A 16,718-nucleotide genomic window follows, 5' to 3' on the forward strand; every position below is an offset into this window, starting at 1 on the left:
CTCTAAAGTCCTTACTCTGGGTAATCTCTCATTTCTGAGTCTGCAAAAGTGGCTGATGAACCAGGGCAGACCCACCTCCCACCTGGGCTCCAAATCATCTCACACAGCACCTGCCAAAACCTTGTCAATTATCTGCTGCACACATGCATTTGCATTAACTGTGCCTGTTCTTTTCCTGAGTTATCTGAAAACACCTTTACATTTTCCAGCTGGTTTCAAAAATAACTGAATAATAAATACTTTTAAAAAAAGCATTTAATGGATGGAGTGGTAGAAAACAGAATGTTGTAAATACAACTATTACTACAACAATAATTAATTGTTGAGGTTTTCTGTAACTATTTGTACCTGTTTTAGTGACTTACAGTATGAGGAAAGAAAGGGTTTGTCCTTTTTTATTCTTTCCATATACATTTGCTATTCAGTATAGTGCAACAGATCATCAAAGCCAGCTATGGGAGCACTTCTTGTATTCTTTGATTCAGTCTTTTGCTTTCTGCAAATATTCTTGTGCTTTAAATCTCATTCATCATCATGTTTGTGTTCAGGCTGCAATCTCATCCAACACACAAAGCAGATGGAACTAGGGACTTCCAAAGCTAAATTCATAACTCTTGATATTTTAAGCTAACAGCCCAAAGCCTTCAGGTGAAAGCAGTAATAGATTCACATCCTCTGTGGCTCATAGAAAGTGAAATATGTATAACATATATGACCATTAAGTTGCATTTGGTAGGTAGATGAGTCTGTGAATACAAATAATGAGGATTAGCATACATTACTTAGCAAAAATGAATTTAATGGTCTTGGAACACATTTACCAAGCTTGTATTACTGTTGCTTCAAGCCACAGTCCCTGCTGGGGTTAAGGAGATGTTTTTCTTTTATGAGAGGGAAAAAGCCCTACCATTTGTATCCACCCTAAGTATTTTTCAAGGGAACTTGGAAAAGGCCCTGGTAAATCCTTACATGTGCTGCCATACCTGAGTCATGCTACTAAGGGTGTCCCAAGCCACCTTTCTGTGCAGGCATGACACAGTTCCAACCATGCAGAACAAACCTCAGGAGCGCTGGGAGCTACAAAACTCTTGACAACTGGATGAAAATCATGCTGATTATGGTATCCCTCTAAAGTAAAAGCCAACAATAAACCCAGTAGACTTTTTTTTTTTTCCTTGCCTACTCTTTATGGTACCTACATTAAACACAGATAAAGACACTGGGTCTATCTATCCCAATGAAGTGTTGGTGACATGACAATTTATCTATGATTTTTTTTTCTAGTCTTCAAGTCAACACTGGATTTATTTGGGAAAAAAAAATAATTACAGGTTGGATAAAGGGATTGAGGCTGGTTGACAAGCATCTTGATGGTCCCACTGGGTGACCAAAATGGTTCCACTTAGCCTTAATCTGTGAACATTATGGCATGCTATCCACAGTCCCACTTATTTGGTGACCTTCTTCTTTGTTGAAGCAATGCTGCTCGTAGCCATCAGCCAACATTTCCTCCCCCAGACTGCTTTCACATCTTTCCTCCATCATCTGTAAGGACTTGTAACTTGGATTGCTTCCATTCAGCACTACACCTGACCTTCTGGACTCACACTTCCATGGGATATATGTAATCCTGCAGCAGCTGCCAATGAAGGTCCTCCCAATACACATCTTACACTCTACTCTTTTCCTTGGACCTTTGTTTCTGCCTCCAGACAGCAACTCTTAATTGTCAATTAATCATAGTAATTAATAGTAACATATCATACAGTATTACTCTGCTGCTTTTACCACCCAAGAGAAGCACTCACCAAAGGTACTGCTTTTTAAACAAAAGACCTGAGAAAGAAAAACCCCTTAGCAGCTCTCAGCTGGAGGCCACACAAACAGCTAGATACAGAGACAGTGTTAACTGGGTGGGCAAACAGCCCCAAAAGTCAGCTTTTTACTTGGCTTGTGCTTTCTACTTGGAGAAGTGAGAAAACACCTGAGTCAGCCAAGAGCCTATGACTATTGATTTTTTGAAGGAAATTATCCTCCCAGCTGCAGTGCTTTTGAAAAGTCCACCCTTAAACACTCTTCTCAGTTTAAACAAATGGAAATTACCAAGGCTGAAGACCTTTATCAGCAAACCTCTCCAGGACAGATCCACACAGAAAACCTGGAGGAAATGCCTGAAAGGAGATCCTACACTACTCTGCTGAGACTGAGGGTCTGTAAAATCTTCCCTTTTCCCTTCATCAACTTAGGTGAGAAAACAGAGAACTCAGTTTATCTATAGGCACATGCTACTTAAAAATTATTACAGATTTTTCTCCTGAATTTTGCATGAATGTATCTCTGTTTGATAAAATCTTTCTCCCTTACACTCAATGCTTACCAGTTTTTTGATGCTATGTTTTTAACCCAGCACCATCCAGATCCATATCTCACATTAACTAGTAGTGTGAAACACCTCTACTGAACATCAGGAATATTACAGTAGCACAGGAAGCTTTTGGGGACAAATAATAGGGTACATTTTTTATTTTCTTTTCTACAGGAATTTCCTCTCTTTCTGCTGTTTTTACCTTGAATACGTATTATATGAATTGCTTTACCCACTGGGAAAACAGATCTGATCCTAAAATGGTAACACTAGTGAAATCTCTAAAAAAATAAATCATGGAATGGTTTGGATTGGAAAGGGACCTTGCAGATAATCACAAATTAAACATAATGCATATTTGAGAAATTAACAAAACCAGAATTTTTTAATAATAATTCTTATCTATTTTGCATAATAATTTCTAATACTAACATATGCATCACCCTTTATACCACAATGTGAAGATGTAAATTCCACATCCTTGAAAACTGTGCAAGAAAACTATAAAGGTCTTAATTCTTTTCAGCGATTAACTCTCTACCTGTGAACTTTCCTAAAATTTGATGGATATTCACTAAGAATATCTGAACTTTACGTCAACATGTGCAAATCAAAATGAAGTTGCAGTTTCATGGGTTTAAAAGTTCACTATGAAAATACAACACAGAAACAACTGGAAGAGTGGGCATGCAGAAATGGCACAGGATCTACCCCACAGAGGGTCTGAAAGGGGGAAACAGAGAGTTGTTATAAGTAGCTAAATAATTATGTATTTTAATATGTCTTCAAAATGTGTTTAAAGCCTTTGCCCACAAAAAGTCTAATAAATAATCTAGTGAGAAGAGTAAGTACTTTTTCTTTTTCTTGGGCTTTATTTGTATTTACAGGAAAAAACAACTGCATGTTAGCCATGAATATAGTAGAAGGTACTGCACAAGCCTGCATGCTTCTGGAGCAATTGCTGCATATAAATACAAGGTTGAAATAGCCTGTGGAAAACAGTAGTCCAACTGACCTTCTTTGTAAACAGGCAATTATATACCAGGGGTCCAACTGCTAAATATTTTGGTTTTTAAAAAAAATAGGAGTTAAGCAATTTAATATGTTTTAAAATTTAAGCTATGAGATGAAGAACGAGAACCTATTCCCCTTGCAAATAAAATGTATTCCTACTACTCCTTCTTTTTAAGGGGCTATGATCTGCAGTCATTGCTCAGGTAGAGCCCCAATTTAAATCACAAACAGCTCTGTCTGGGGGAAAAAAATCTGCAGGACAAGGGCCAGTGTTTGCATTGGAATTTGATAATGTTAGCATAGCTGGTCAAAATCTAGCCATTACAGTAGCTTTGTCGTAAGTTTCCTGGTATTCCCACTTGAGTCCAACATAAAACTTATAGTCATCTCTGGAAGAACTGGTGAAGAGGAAGGACGAGCTGGGTCTTTCCAGTGCATTGCCAGGACAAGGGTGATGGGTATGTGTCATTCTGGTTCCATCCTTTTACCATATGGAACCTTCAATTGTTTGTACAAGTCAGGCAGACTTCATCTGGACTGTGGGAGAAAAGAGAGGGAGGAAACACAGTCCTCTCAGGGAAGTAGCACTACTGACAGAAGACACTTGCCCCACGTGTTATTGTACAGAGAAGGGCAGATTTTCCCAAGTGCTCAGCAGTAAGCAGCTCCCAACAGGAAGGCAGGTGCTGCTAAGGACTCTGGAAAATACTAGAACGTCTCTGAGTGCCAAAATGTAGGGTAGCCTTTCTATTTGAACTTGGGTGACTGAAAGCAGACACCACTAATATAGAATTTTTGAGATTGATTTTGTCAACTGCATTGACAAACAACTGAGTCCACATCTACGCTGATAAAAGCCAGTAATATCTTTATAAACCATAATAAAAACCAAAATCTATGTAAGAACCTGGACTAGATAGAGGAAGATGTTAAAACTTCTGAGAAAATTGTTAAAAGTAAAGCAACGCCAAAATTTCAAAACAAGACACTGTGATCAGATACTTTTGATTAAATTTATTTTCCAAAAATCAGAACAATTCTTGATTTACAGAGGAATAAATTATCTAGTTTGACTTTGTGTCCTACCACATAACTTCGGTATGCCCACCTCAGCTGCAGAAGGAGACTTGGCGCTGTACTAGTCCAAAACCTTTGCCTCAAGCTAAGTACCCAGAGGAACGAAAATCCAGAGGAAACACCAATTTTTCCCTATAATTACACTGGTAAAATCACAGAGACGTGTTCACTTTTGCACCAGCACAGTTTCATATCCTTAAATCGGTCATATATTACAGAATAGGAACTATGAGAAACGATTGACTATTTGGTCCAACATGTTTAAATCCAAAGAACTTCACCTGCTCACAATCTGAAATTGCACAATTCACTGTAGGATCTAAAACTGTTAAGAAATCAAAGCAGACGTCTTCCCCTCTCATGAACAAGCAAGTCTCAAAACAATCAAGACCTAAAAATGAAATGCATGAGTTATTTTGACTAGCATACAAACTTAGATCACAACGATAAAGCTGAAGTTAATCAATTTAATTTACTTGTTAAAGTGCTTTGTCCTACACAAGAAGTACTGCACTGCATTGCCTTCTGCAAAAGGAATGGAGGAACACAATCTTTCTTATTAATCCTCTGAAATGAACATTAAATTATTTCTATAGGCTACTATAAAGCTTTTGAGTTTAAAGTTTTAGTCAGTCCAGTAATATGCTAGGACAAAAGTCGTGTTTAATGCCAGGGAAATGAATGCTCTGGATTTCCAGGGTAAAACTGAAATGGAAATAGAAATTTTCCATTTCCATTTCTGACTGTGTCAGTGAAGGCCCATCCTTTATTTTATGAACAATAACTTTGAAAATTAAAACCTGAATCTGATGGATTGAAGATATTGACAGTTGATCTCTCTGTTGTATGGCTATTTACAAATATCACATTTAGAGCTATGAAACTCTTTGAATATGGATGTTATTATCTCTTAAATATATACAGAATCCTTCTTACGGCAGATGACACCCAAGTACACACATGTTCTTTGATTCCATCAGCAAGTGCTAATATAAAAAATGTTAAGAGAAATTGTTTTCAATAATTGGACTCTAGCTTGAGATAAATTCCACGTACTAAAACAAAACACTCACTTCAAAAGGATTTTTTGTAATTAAACCTATCTTAAAAGGTTAAAATTTAATCCAGTCCCATCTTTCTAGCCAACTGATACACTATTTGCTTTTGCAGTTAAAAGCTGACTGTATGGTAACTCCCAACACACTCCAAACTGCATCCTTGGGAATACTGCACTGCTCTTGATAGCAAAACACCATTCAGCTGTATGAAAACTCACTTTCTAAATACAGAACACCACGGTTTTAAATGACACTGATTATTCAACCAAGGTTACGCTTCTATCGCTAAATTGAATTGTAATTATAAAGCAGAATTAATAACCAAATTTAATGAAAATCCCATTATGATGCAGCTGAGTAAATCAAAGTTGAAACTCCTGTAGGGGTAAAATGACAGATAGTCCCAATATAAGGGCAATACTATGTGTGAGTCTATATCCTCAGCTTTCTGGAGTTCTCAGCAGAAAGTTAACCCCAAAATGACATTGCCTCTCCCCTCAGTAGCATGCACAAGCCCAGAGACAAACACCCAGAGAGATGAGGATGACAAAGGAGGCTGCTGTATGCCCTCAGGGCGGCCTCTGACCTCTGTAGATCTTCCTCAGAAACTGCATTCCTACTAGTGAGGCAGAATCAGGCCCTCCAATTTCAGGACATAAACCCCACATAAATCTAGAGGGCACAAGAGTCAAAGACAATAACTCTTGGAGAAAGAGGAAAGTTATTCCAAGACACAAGATTTTTTATTCCAGTAGGCTTCTCATCCATGTGGCACATAATAAACAAGATTATGTTTTAGGGGATTTGCATCTACTGGGATTAAAATCTAGTAAGAACAGAACTGCTCAGAAGAGGAAGGAAGTGTCTCATTATCCCTAAATTACACTTATTAAGTATATATTCATCTCAGAATACACAAGAAGTTAAACAGACTCAGAGAGAAAAGCTTAGCTTTTAGTATAAAACACTAATGAAAGACTCAAATCAATCTCTCTTCATCCCCTATAGCCTAATTCTGTGCAAGAACTCCAAGTTGCTACTGATTAAGGATTTTTGAAACTTCAACAGAAAAATTGTCAAGCACAAGACAAGAGTTAAAGGCAAATAGCTCTTTGTAAAATTATAGCACTACCTCTCATAAGTAATCAAGCATGTTTAATGTTGACTGTGGCGCTGAGATATACTAATGTACTATATCTGATGTAGTGTATAGATGGTGCATGGAGGGGAGAAAATTATTTTGCATTCAGCTAAAGAATAAATATATAAAATCCTCTCCAAAAATCAATATATTGCTGCAACACCTGAAATCAAATTCAATGCAGGTAAATTTCTAATCATGAGCAGAATATCCTGCTTATAAGTCGCAAACCAATGTATGCCAATAGACAAATGTTTCAGCTCTGGTGTATTGTGTTCTGATGAGGAAGAATCTTGTACTATTCATGTTTTTGAATAATTTCAGCTCTGTCAGTAAGAGGGATTCTCTGAATAATGTATGTAGTGCAAAAGAAATGAAAAGGGTTTAAATAAAACACACAAATGTGAAGGGAAAAGAAAAAGGACTGAAATCTCCAAAGTGATATAGATCAGATCAATTCTGATAACTCAAAACAGATTCTATCTGCTAAGGCAACCTGCTTCATATGAATTCAAGATTTAAAATAAAAATACTAATCTTCTAGGTTTTTTATAAGAAAACAAAAATGCATAAAATAACCATTGGAAATTAGCTATGACATTGAATACACAAAATTATTCCAGTTCCAAAAGTACTCCTGAGTGAACATTTTGATGTGTGATTTTTACCTAGTGAAAAGAAAAAAAAACCCATTAAAGTTTTGCCAGTGTTGCAGTGAGTTACCTGCTAGTATGCCATCCATAATCCTTTGGAATAATCTGTCTACTCTCCCTGACACATGCAAAGGGTCAGGCCCTGAACCTTCACAAGTAACCTCTGCAGCAAATGGAAACAGAAACAGAGGAAACTGGTAATGTCTCAGAGCTTTATGCTTGAACTCACATGAATATTCATCTCGGTCCAGCAGCTCTAAGGCTTTTGTACTGTATATTTGGGGACATGTGCTCTGAGTAATTTCTACGCAAATAGCAAGGTCCAAACCCACTGTTTCACAGCGGTTCAGCAAAGAGTTTTCATTTCATATTATCATAAAATCACTTAATTCAGAGCTGATGGTGGGGGTTTCTTTAATTAGGTTAGAAAAACTCACACATCTGCGCTTTAGAAGCCTCTGTCAAGCCAGCAAATTCAATCACATGGAAGCCAGTGTCCTCCAGCTATCAGACAATTGATTTTTGCAGGACTCTGCTCACACTTAGCTTAAGGAACATAAGATATGTTCATTCAGCTGTCAGTCGGTTTGCCTGCATTTCATTAGGAGAATATCTGTTGTTTAAAAAATTTTCTTCAGTAATAAAATGATTTTAAAAAGAAGAAGTAGTCAGATTATTGGCACAAGACTGCAAAACATGAAATAAATGCAAGCTTGGACTAATGCAAAAATACATATGGATTTAAGTGGCAACTAGAAACAAAAAAATAAGGCCTCTAGGAATACTTCTATTTAATACAGACGTACAGAATTATATGAGCATACACACACATAAGCATATAAATTTAATTTTTCCTTTCTTCTCTGCCTCCCCTGGTACTGCAAGGATTCATCATTTCTAAAGCCATTAAACACTTTGAAGCCAAATTGGCTTCGGCTTAAAGAGAAAAAAAAAAAAGAATCGGGTTGTGAATCACTATTTTTATAAATGACAGCAAACATAATGGGAGAGGTGTTCCTCAGTTAAATATAAGGCAAAAATAACACAAGGTGGTTGGAATGAGAGAAGAATCTGCAGCAAATAATGCAAATGAGCAAAGTTTTGGGCAAACACTATTTGAATTTAAGGTGTTTAGTTTTACACAACAAAGTGGTCTAATTTTAGACAATTTTAAATTTGTGCAAATCAGAATTAATTCGCTAACATTCCAATTGAAAGACTAAGCAATATCGTTAATCCAAAAAGTAACAATAGCCTGAGAAATTGTCAGAACTAGATGAATAGGCAGAATCTAGAATAATTGACTTCATCTAAAATTACTGATTTTTGTACAAAAAAATTTTAGTCCCATCCTCTTTTACTAAAAACCTAAGTTTTAAAAAGGTACCGTGTCATTGGTCTCCATGGAATAAAAATTATCAGTGCTTGCAAAAGTTGACATGGGCTGTAATATTTTCTCAATGAACTACACCTGCACAGACCTGATTCAGGTTCAAAGCATCTTTTGAAATGTTTTTACCTTTTGGAATTTGATACTGATTTCAACGCTAAGCACAACTAATACATTGCTTAATACAGAATTCACACTTTATGGGACATCAGTCTTCCCTGCATAAAATGAATGGAGCCATTTTGGCAGCTCAGAAGCTTTTCCTCTTAAACAAGGTGGCAAGGTCATCTGAAACTTGAAGTAGCAAAGACTTGTATAAATAAATTTAGCAATCATGCAATAAATTATTCATGAGAACTTCACAGCATATTGTATGTTTACATATTAAAAAGTGCCACAGAGAAGGCAGTGAGAAAGTGAAGAAAAACACAGCACGTATTTCAAAGGCACGATGAACACTAAGGCATTCTCCAGTACGTTTCTATTTTAAACTCGCTCAGCAATGTTGCTTAGTGCATCTACTTCCAGAGGCAATTCAGTCTTGAATGAAGAGGAGGGATCTGAAAACTTAAGAGCTACAGAGGAAAACCTATAGAGTCCTGAAATGTGAACATCAAAGTAGTAACGCTACTACAGTCTTCAGTTCTGCCCCACTGTATACCACTGTCTTACATAATAACATGAATTCCTTTTAAGCAGCCAGAAATACACAAAAAGCAATAGTAATAATGCTTTGCCCCTCTTGGAGATTAAGTGCACCTAGCATGTGTTTTAACCACTGCTAAAAACCTTGAGGTGAAATGTAGCAAGTTCAGCTAACTATATGTCACTATATGTAATAAAAAATAAAGAAATTAAGTGTTACCTCATTTGTTAAGAGCATTTCTTTCTCTGTCTTCCTCTCATTGTGTATGTGCATCTCTGTGTATGTGGGTGTGTTTGTGTGTGTTTATAAAATATATAGTAGGACGAGAATATTTGTTCCAGTTGAGGTGGTCTGTGAAATCAAGTAGATCAGATACTAACTTGATTTGGCACCAATGTATGGATGCATAGAGACATATCCACAGGATGTATGCATTACGAAATGGTAAGAGACATTTACAACCTAGAATATAAGAGCAGGGCTGCCTCAAGTGACATCACCAGATCAACTGCAGCGTCAAGCAACTCAGATATATTATCCTGCACACCACTGCTTCCCTGTCTCCTTTCCAGCCATTAGAAAAGCATTTGGGAGCACAAACATTATCATACATTTTCAAATACACACAAGGCACAGCATGCACAGAAGCAAACAAGAGTTAAGTGTGGGGTTTATGCACTTATTGAGACATTCATCATTTTTCTTTACAACAACAAAATTAATCCCCATAGAAACCAGTAAGTAAGAAACTACAGTAATACTGTAGTTTACTTTTTACTAAAGTAAATGTCACATCAGGTTAGTCAGCAGAAGGCAGGAGAGGTGATTTTGCTCCACTAAGGAACTAACAAGGACTGCTACCCCTTTTGCTCTTCTGCAAAGGGTATCTGTACCGAAGACAGACTTCCTGATGTATTTATAATACAAGACAACTATGTGGTTTCCTGCTCTTTCCACTGCAATTTATGACTAAGGTGGTGTGATCAGTGGCTTGTTTACTTACAGGCATTTGTTACAGCGAAGCTGTTAGCTGTTTCAATGTTGTCTACATGAGGAACCAAATTAAAAGGTGCTTCGGATGCATTGGGGCTGGTGTTATGAAGAAAGATTGCTAATCGAAAAGCAGTGTATTCCTGATCTGTGTTCCTGATGAAGAGACCACCTACAAAAAACAGAAAAAAAAAAAAAAAAAAAAAAGCAAAAAAGCAGAAGAAGCTGGGTAAATCATTTGCAAGCTACTTACTGTCTCTTCAGACTGAGCAACTGTCTCTCCCAAAGCTGCACAGTAAGGCAAGTCCTACGACTTTAATGGGTAAGGAACTAATCATATTCATAATCACAACCACTGCCTTTAAATCACCGTCCTCAATCGATTTTAACCTCCCTGATGCATTCATGCTTCTTTTCTGACTTCTCGGTTTTCAGCCTTTCATACATAAATACCCAGATTTGTCATGATTACAGTGACCTTTTAAAGTGTTTAGCCTCCATCTCCCTGATACCGAACACACTGGTAAATCAGCTGCTCAACAGCCTCTCACATTAAGTGGCGGGCTGATTAAGCGGAACGATGCTTTCTGGATGAAAAAAAAAAAGAAGGAATAGCAACTCGGCATAGGGTAATCCTCACTGAAGAGGACTATAATGAACTTTGCTCCTCTGCAGCCATGTGCAGGCAGGGAGCAGCTCAGCCTTATTAGCAGCTTTACAAGTCCACAAGAAATGATGCAGTGATGGAGCTGAGCTGGAAAGAATTCAGATAGCTGCGTCCCATCCGAAACACATCCGAGTGGAGGGAAGCAAGAGGCGCTGGGAAAGGGGTGAGGATGGAGCACAGGACTACAGAGAGACACCTACAAAACCCTAAACTTTCCAACTACAGAAAGGAACGAAGGATGGTGTAGCCTTTTGCCCCCCCCCATCCCTGCCGGCTACCGCAACCTCCGGTGCCCAGGACTCGCCATTCCTTCGAGAGTCAGGAAAAAAGCAAGGGGAATCGGTGGGGGCTGAAGCAGCCAAGGGGCAGCAGCCCCGAGCCCCTTCCTGCCCTGCCGATACCGCACACCCGGGGCTGGAAGGAGTTCTGCACAAGATGAGCATCCTCCCTCCCGCACGCGAACGCACCCAGAAATATTTACACACACAGACACACGGAGGCACACATACAGAAACACGAGGATGATTCGTGCAGGCACGGAAATGGGATGGTGCTGGAGGAGAAATCTGCAAAAACTGCCTTCAGAGCCTCCTTCCAACTCACTTCGCAAAGGATTGAACCCCTGGACACACGCACGCAGCCCAATGCAGCGCTTACCTATTTGCACGCTGCTAGGAAAAGCTCCCATTGCTAGTCCCCAAAAGCCAGAAAACAACAAGACAAGCTGTCTGCAAATTATCCTCATCTTCTCTTCTGCCTCTCTGTCTCGCCTTCTCCCGCTCGCTCGCTGGATGCTGCTCAAAGAGGCATCGAGGGCGAGGAGGATACACACAAAACCAGGAATGAAAAAAAAAAATATATAAAAATTAAAAAAAAAAAAAAAGAAAAAAAGAAAAAAAAAAGGGGGAAGGGGGAGAAAAAGAGAGGTTTCCTCCTTTTTCTGTTTTCTTTTTTTTTTTTTTTTTTTTTTCCTGGTGGTTTTGTTTTAGAATTTGTTCGCTATCCCCTCCCGCTCGCGCTCTGCCTCTCTCCCGGCTGCCGCTTCAGCAAGCCATGCCGCCGCGGCGGATTTTTCCCGCAGTCTCCATCGCCGGGGAGCGGAGTGTGTCCGGCTGCAAATGTTGCACATGCAGAAGATGGTGGTGAGTTTGGCGGCGGGGGGCAGCGTCTGGCGGAGGCGCGGCGCGGGCGGACATGCGCCGTGCGCGCCCCCCGCCGCCCGCACCGCCGCGGCCGGGAGCCGCCGCCGCGCCGTGCGCGGCCCCGCTCCGCCCCGCGCCGCGGAGCCCGCCCGCGCCGGCCGCAGGCGCGCCGTGTGCCTTTGTTTTTAATTCTTTGGTCGGTTTGGTTTTTTTTGGGTTGGTTTGGGGTTGGTTTTTTTTTTTTTTGAGGTGTTTTTTTGGTTTGGTGGGGTTTTTTTCCGGCCCCCTTCCCCCCCTCCCGCCTTTCTCCTGCCGCTCGCTCGCCGATCCGCGGGCGCGCAGCGTGGCGGAACTTTGTGCTGCGGGCGCAGGGAGGGAGAGAGGGCCGGCAAGGTCAGTGCCCCGGGCTGGGCGCGGGAGGCTCGGCCGCTGCTGCCCATCCCTGGGTGCTGCTGTTCAGTACCAGGTGTCAGCAGGGAAGGTGGCCGGGAGGATGTGCGTGTGCGGAGCGGGGACGCGGATGGGCAGGCGGGTCCCCGCTCCGCGCCGAGCCGCGGGACCCCTGCGCACCGCCCGGCTTTGCGGCGGAGCGGGGGGACGAGAGCCGGGGAGCGCTCAGCGCTGTGGCACTCGTGCCAAAGGGAGGGAGAGCGGATGGAAAGGAAAACTTCACTGCTCCTATTCCGCCTTCTTCTCGCTTCCCCTCCACCTTTTTTTTATTTTTTTTTTTCTTAATATTTCTAAGTGAGGGTAAAAAAAAAATAAAATGGGGTTCTTTTCATCTCTAGTCTGTTTTTGGTGCCTTTGAATTTTTCTCTTCAAGCCTTGGAAGTTTCCCAGAGGAGATGCCAGAAGTCTGGGTCTATTTGGGTCTATTGCAGTTAATAATTAAAAGATATGTATAATAAATGATAGGTAATGAAATCATCCAACAATAGATGTATGTCAGAGGAGGGAGCTTCTAGCTTCACATGTGGCTTTACAAGATATTTCTATCTATGATTGGAATTGCAACAGCATAATTTTAGATTGTTAATTGGCAATGTTAAAGAATATTGATTTTTTTTAAGGTGAACTTTGTGGCTCAGCTTTGAAACACACACATTTGCTCCAAGATCAGAGTTTTCTCCTTTCAGTCAAGTTTACTTTCTTAGTTTTTTACTGCACCTTGTGTCCTCAAACTCTCCTGTTGGAGGGTGAAAGAAAACCCCTCTATTTGCTGCAGAGGGTGACAGTGATTTGTGAAGAATGATTGTGGACTCCTTAGCATCTACCACATGGGAGAGTAAGCAGAGATCATTGAAAGCAGAGATGTATAGACAGACAGACATCAGCATCGGCGTGTCCAGCTGTGTGCCTGTGTGTGTATGTGTGTGTGTGTGTGTGTATGTGTGTGTGTGTGTGTGTTCAGGAGATGGCAGAGTTCCTGTAAATGAATTACATTTTGAAAGATTTCTTTGCAGATCAATGGCAAACAGACTTAACCTGCATTTCAGAATACTCATTCCTTTATGTTTCAGTAAATCTTCTACTTTTGTTTACTTTCCCTTCACGTTTTCCAGTCTTCTCTCTGAAATGGCAGGCTTGTTCTTCACATTATTTACCCATCTCTTTTTGTGAACTCTGCTTCTGCTCTTGCTTGATTTTCTTTCCCTTGCTTTGTCTCCTTTGTCTCCCTAAATTCTCTCCAAAATCTGGTTCCTCTATTCCTCCATTCTTCATCATTTAACTTTCTGACTTTGTAAACCCAGATAAAAAGCAATGAAAATGAGATAATATTTCCATGGTTGACTGGTTCTTCGCCAGTAGGAGCAAGTGAACTTGGAAAAATATTTAGTTAATTTGCTGGCACATATGCATGTGCATTCATGCAAAATAAGTATTAAATATTAGGATTGTAGACATATATCCATTTTAATGGATCAGCAAGTTAGTCTGCTATCTGAGCTTTGGTCTTTTTAAAATACAATGGTAGCATGTTAATTTAAATTGAATTTGGGAGTGCACAGGGAACATACAGTGGTCTAACCTGATCCGACCAAGAGTCTCACCCAGCAGTTCCTGCATCAAATCTGTAATTTCTCTTGGAGTTGGACAATGTATTTTAGAGAAACATCCAATTTTGATTTAAAGACTTCAAGAGACAGGAAATCCATCACTTCCCAGGCTAAGTTGTTCAAGTTGATATCTACTCTCATTTGTTAAAACCTGCATTTTTCTAGCTTTGGCTTCTAATGTTCACTGTCAGAGATGAACCCAGTATTCCTGTAATGGTATCACTCAGTGCTATTCCTGGAAATAATCCTGTCCTCCACTTGACACTCCCTTGCTCAGACAGCTCAGGATCATTTTGGCAGCTGTGGAAAGCAGAGGAAAGAAAGAGGTTGGGGCCACACTGTAGCAATTTTGTTTAAAAGACACAAGGGGAAAAAAAAATATAGAATTGCAGTATCAAAGGGAGAAAATCCCATTTCAGTAAGTTTTGAGAAGTGAATGGCAGATGATTAAGTAATTGATCACAATGTTTATCTTACAGAAGAACTGGAACAGGAAAGGTGACAGGGATGTAATCAGGATTAAGCCTGGAGGAGAGGAAAGGTGAGATAAGATTTTAGACTCTTTACTGCTTTAGTGGGTTAACTTTGATTGCCAAGTGCCCGTGAAGCTGCTCTCCCATTCCCAAAAGGGAGGGGGTGAAAAAGCTGATGGGTCATGGTAAAGATGGGGAGATCACTCACCAGTTACTATCACAGGCAAAATGGACTCAATTGGGTAAAGGTAATTTTAATTTATTGCCAGTGAGGAATGGAATAGGATGGTAAGAAAACAAGGACAAAACTATAAACACCCCCCCACACACAAATACCTCTCACCAGGCTCAACTTCACTCCTTCTTTCATGACTTTTCTCCCTCCTCCTCCTGAGCAATACAGAGGGATGAGGAATGGGGGTTCTGATTAGTCCATAAAACTTTGCTGCCCCTTTCTTACTATTTTTCTCTGCTTCATGGTGAGTCTTTCCCACTGGGGACAGTTCAGGAACAATCTGTTCCACTGGATGCTCTCCATGGGCTGCAGTTCCTGACAGAAAACCTTCTCCAGCATGAGCTCTCAGTGGGCTGCAGCTTCTTTGAGTCACTTCCACCTGCTTCAACGTAGGGTATTTCATGGGATGGCTGCAGTGCTGTTACCTGCTCCATCATGGTCTTGACCACTGCTGCTGCAGTGCCTGGAGCACCTCCTCCCCCTCCTTCTTCCCTGACTTTGATGTCTGCAGGGCTGTTTCTTCCCCATTTGTCTCACTCTTTTCTCATGCAGCTGCTGTCCAGTGTTTTTTGCCACTTTCTTAAATATGTTTTCCCAGAGGTGCCACCAAGCATCACTGATGGCCTCAGATTTGGCAGCGATGGGTCTGCTTTGGAGCCAGATGAAACCAGCTTCTTTTGGGAGCCTGTGGTGTCTTGTGACAGAGGCCACCCCAGCAGCACACCCTCCCAGCCCAGCCTTGCTGCACAAAGCAATATAGCTGTACCCTGCCAAGCAAGGGGAGACCAGAGGGAAGAGCCCGTGTGTTTTCCTGGTGGCAGCTGGAGAGGCGCGGCGCTGAAGCCGTTTCTGAACCAGCAGTCCCCTCAGACAGACTAGGAAAGTTGTGGTTGGTGATTAAGGGAATAAGGGGCAGATCTCAGAGTTCTACAATGAAATATCAGAGAAATTGAGGAATTATTGGAAGAAGTTTCGTTGAATACATCAGTTGTGTGGAAGTGATAGACTAGAGGGGGTCTGTCCAGGGAGTGAAGGCATGCTCTGCCTTAGGGCACAAACAGCTCATGTTGGCCTTGGCTGGAGGCCACCACTAGAGAGAAGACTCACTCTGTAGAGAATCAGCTGAGGCTGACTATCTGCTGCAGCATATGAATGACTCCTACTGCAGAAGATGCATGAATGTGATTTTTTTTTTTTCCCCTCTAGCAAGGTTTGGAAACTGTTGGCTATTTTCCTGATCAGATAGTCTCGTGCTTGAACAAAATGCCTGTATGAAAAGACCCTGCAGGAACTTGAATAATGTGAGAAGATCTACTCTAAAGAAGAGATGAAGGCTGTATGTTAGCTAGGAGGAATAAAGCTGCAGAGAAGATACCAGCGGCATTCATCTTATGTGAATCCCAGAGGAAAAGCAGGATATGGAGGAGACAGAAACTTAGCACTGTGGACAGAGTTCGTGTTGCATGTGTAGTAGATAAATATCCACATGCTGAAGTAGCAACTCTGATTCCTATTTATATGTTATTGCATCCAAAATGCAAATTCCACCTACACCATCTATTAAAAAGGCATGTCATTATGTGTCTGGAGACATGTAATTTTGTGAGGGGGTCTTGAGTGAGAAAGAGGGAAAGTAAAGGCTGTGCCAATTGTCAAGGATAGGTTGTGACAATTAGGAGCACAGAGAGGAGGAACGGAGAATGACAGTATCGCTATCAAAAGACAGAAAAATAAAGATCGACCATCATCCCTTCCTAGCAGGTTCCAGGTGCACAGAGGCAGTGGCAGCTTTAAAACAGACAACACCATG

General features: G+C 40.7%; 1 protein-coding gene across 11 annotated transcripts in view; it reads right to left on the reverse strand.

The window, feature by feature from the left end:
• GRIA4 (glutamate ionotropic receptor AMPA type subunit 4) overlaps nucleotides 1-12,180 on the reverse strand; it is a 217,151-nt gene extending 204,971 nt beyond the window's left edge. For all 11 annotated transcript variants that reach the window (XR_015284792.1, XM_023920399.2, XM_023920413.2 and 8 more), the window contains exons 1-2: nucleotides 11,659-12,180; nucleotides 10,348-10,506 (exon numbers count right to left, since the gene is read on the reverse strand). Coding sequence is in view for 10 of the 11 variants with exons in the window: in XM_023920399.2 (XP_023776167.1) it covers nucleotides 10,348-10,506; nucleotides 11,659-11,746 (247 nt within the window). In the remaining variant the exon portion in view is untranslated. The remainder of the gene's footprint in view (nucleotides 1-10,347; nucleotides 10,507-11,658) is intronic.
• Between the last annotated feature and the right edge of the window lie 4,538 nt (nucleotides 12,181-16,718).

The sequence above is a fragment of the Cyanistes caeruleus genome, chromosome 3 (assembly GCF_971803275.1).
Source record: "Cyanistes caeruleus chromosome 3, bCyaCae1.hap1.1, whole genome shotgun sequence".
NCBI classification, from domain to species: domain Eukaryota; kingdom Metazoa; phylum Chordata; class Aves; order Passeriformes; family Paridae; genus Cyanistes; species Cyanistes caeruleus.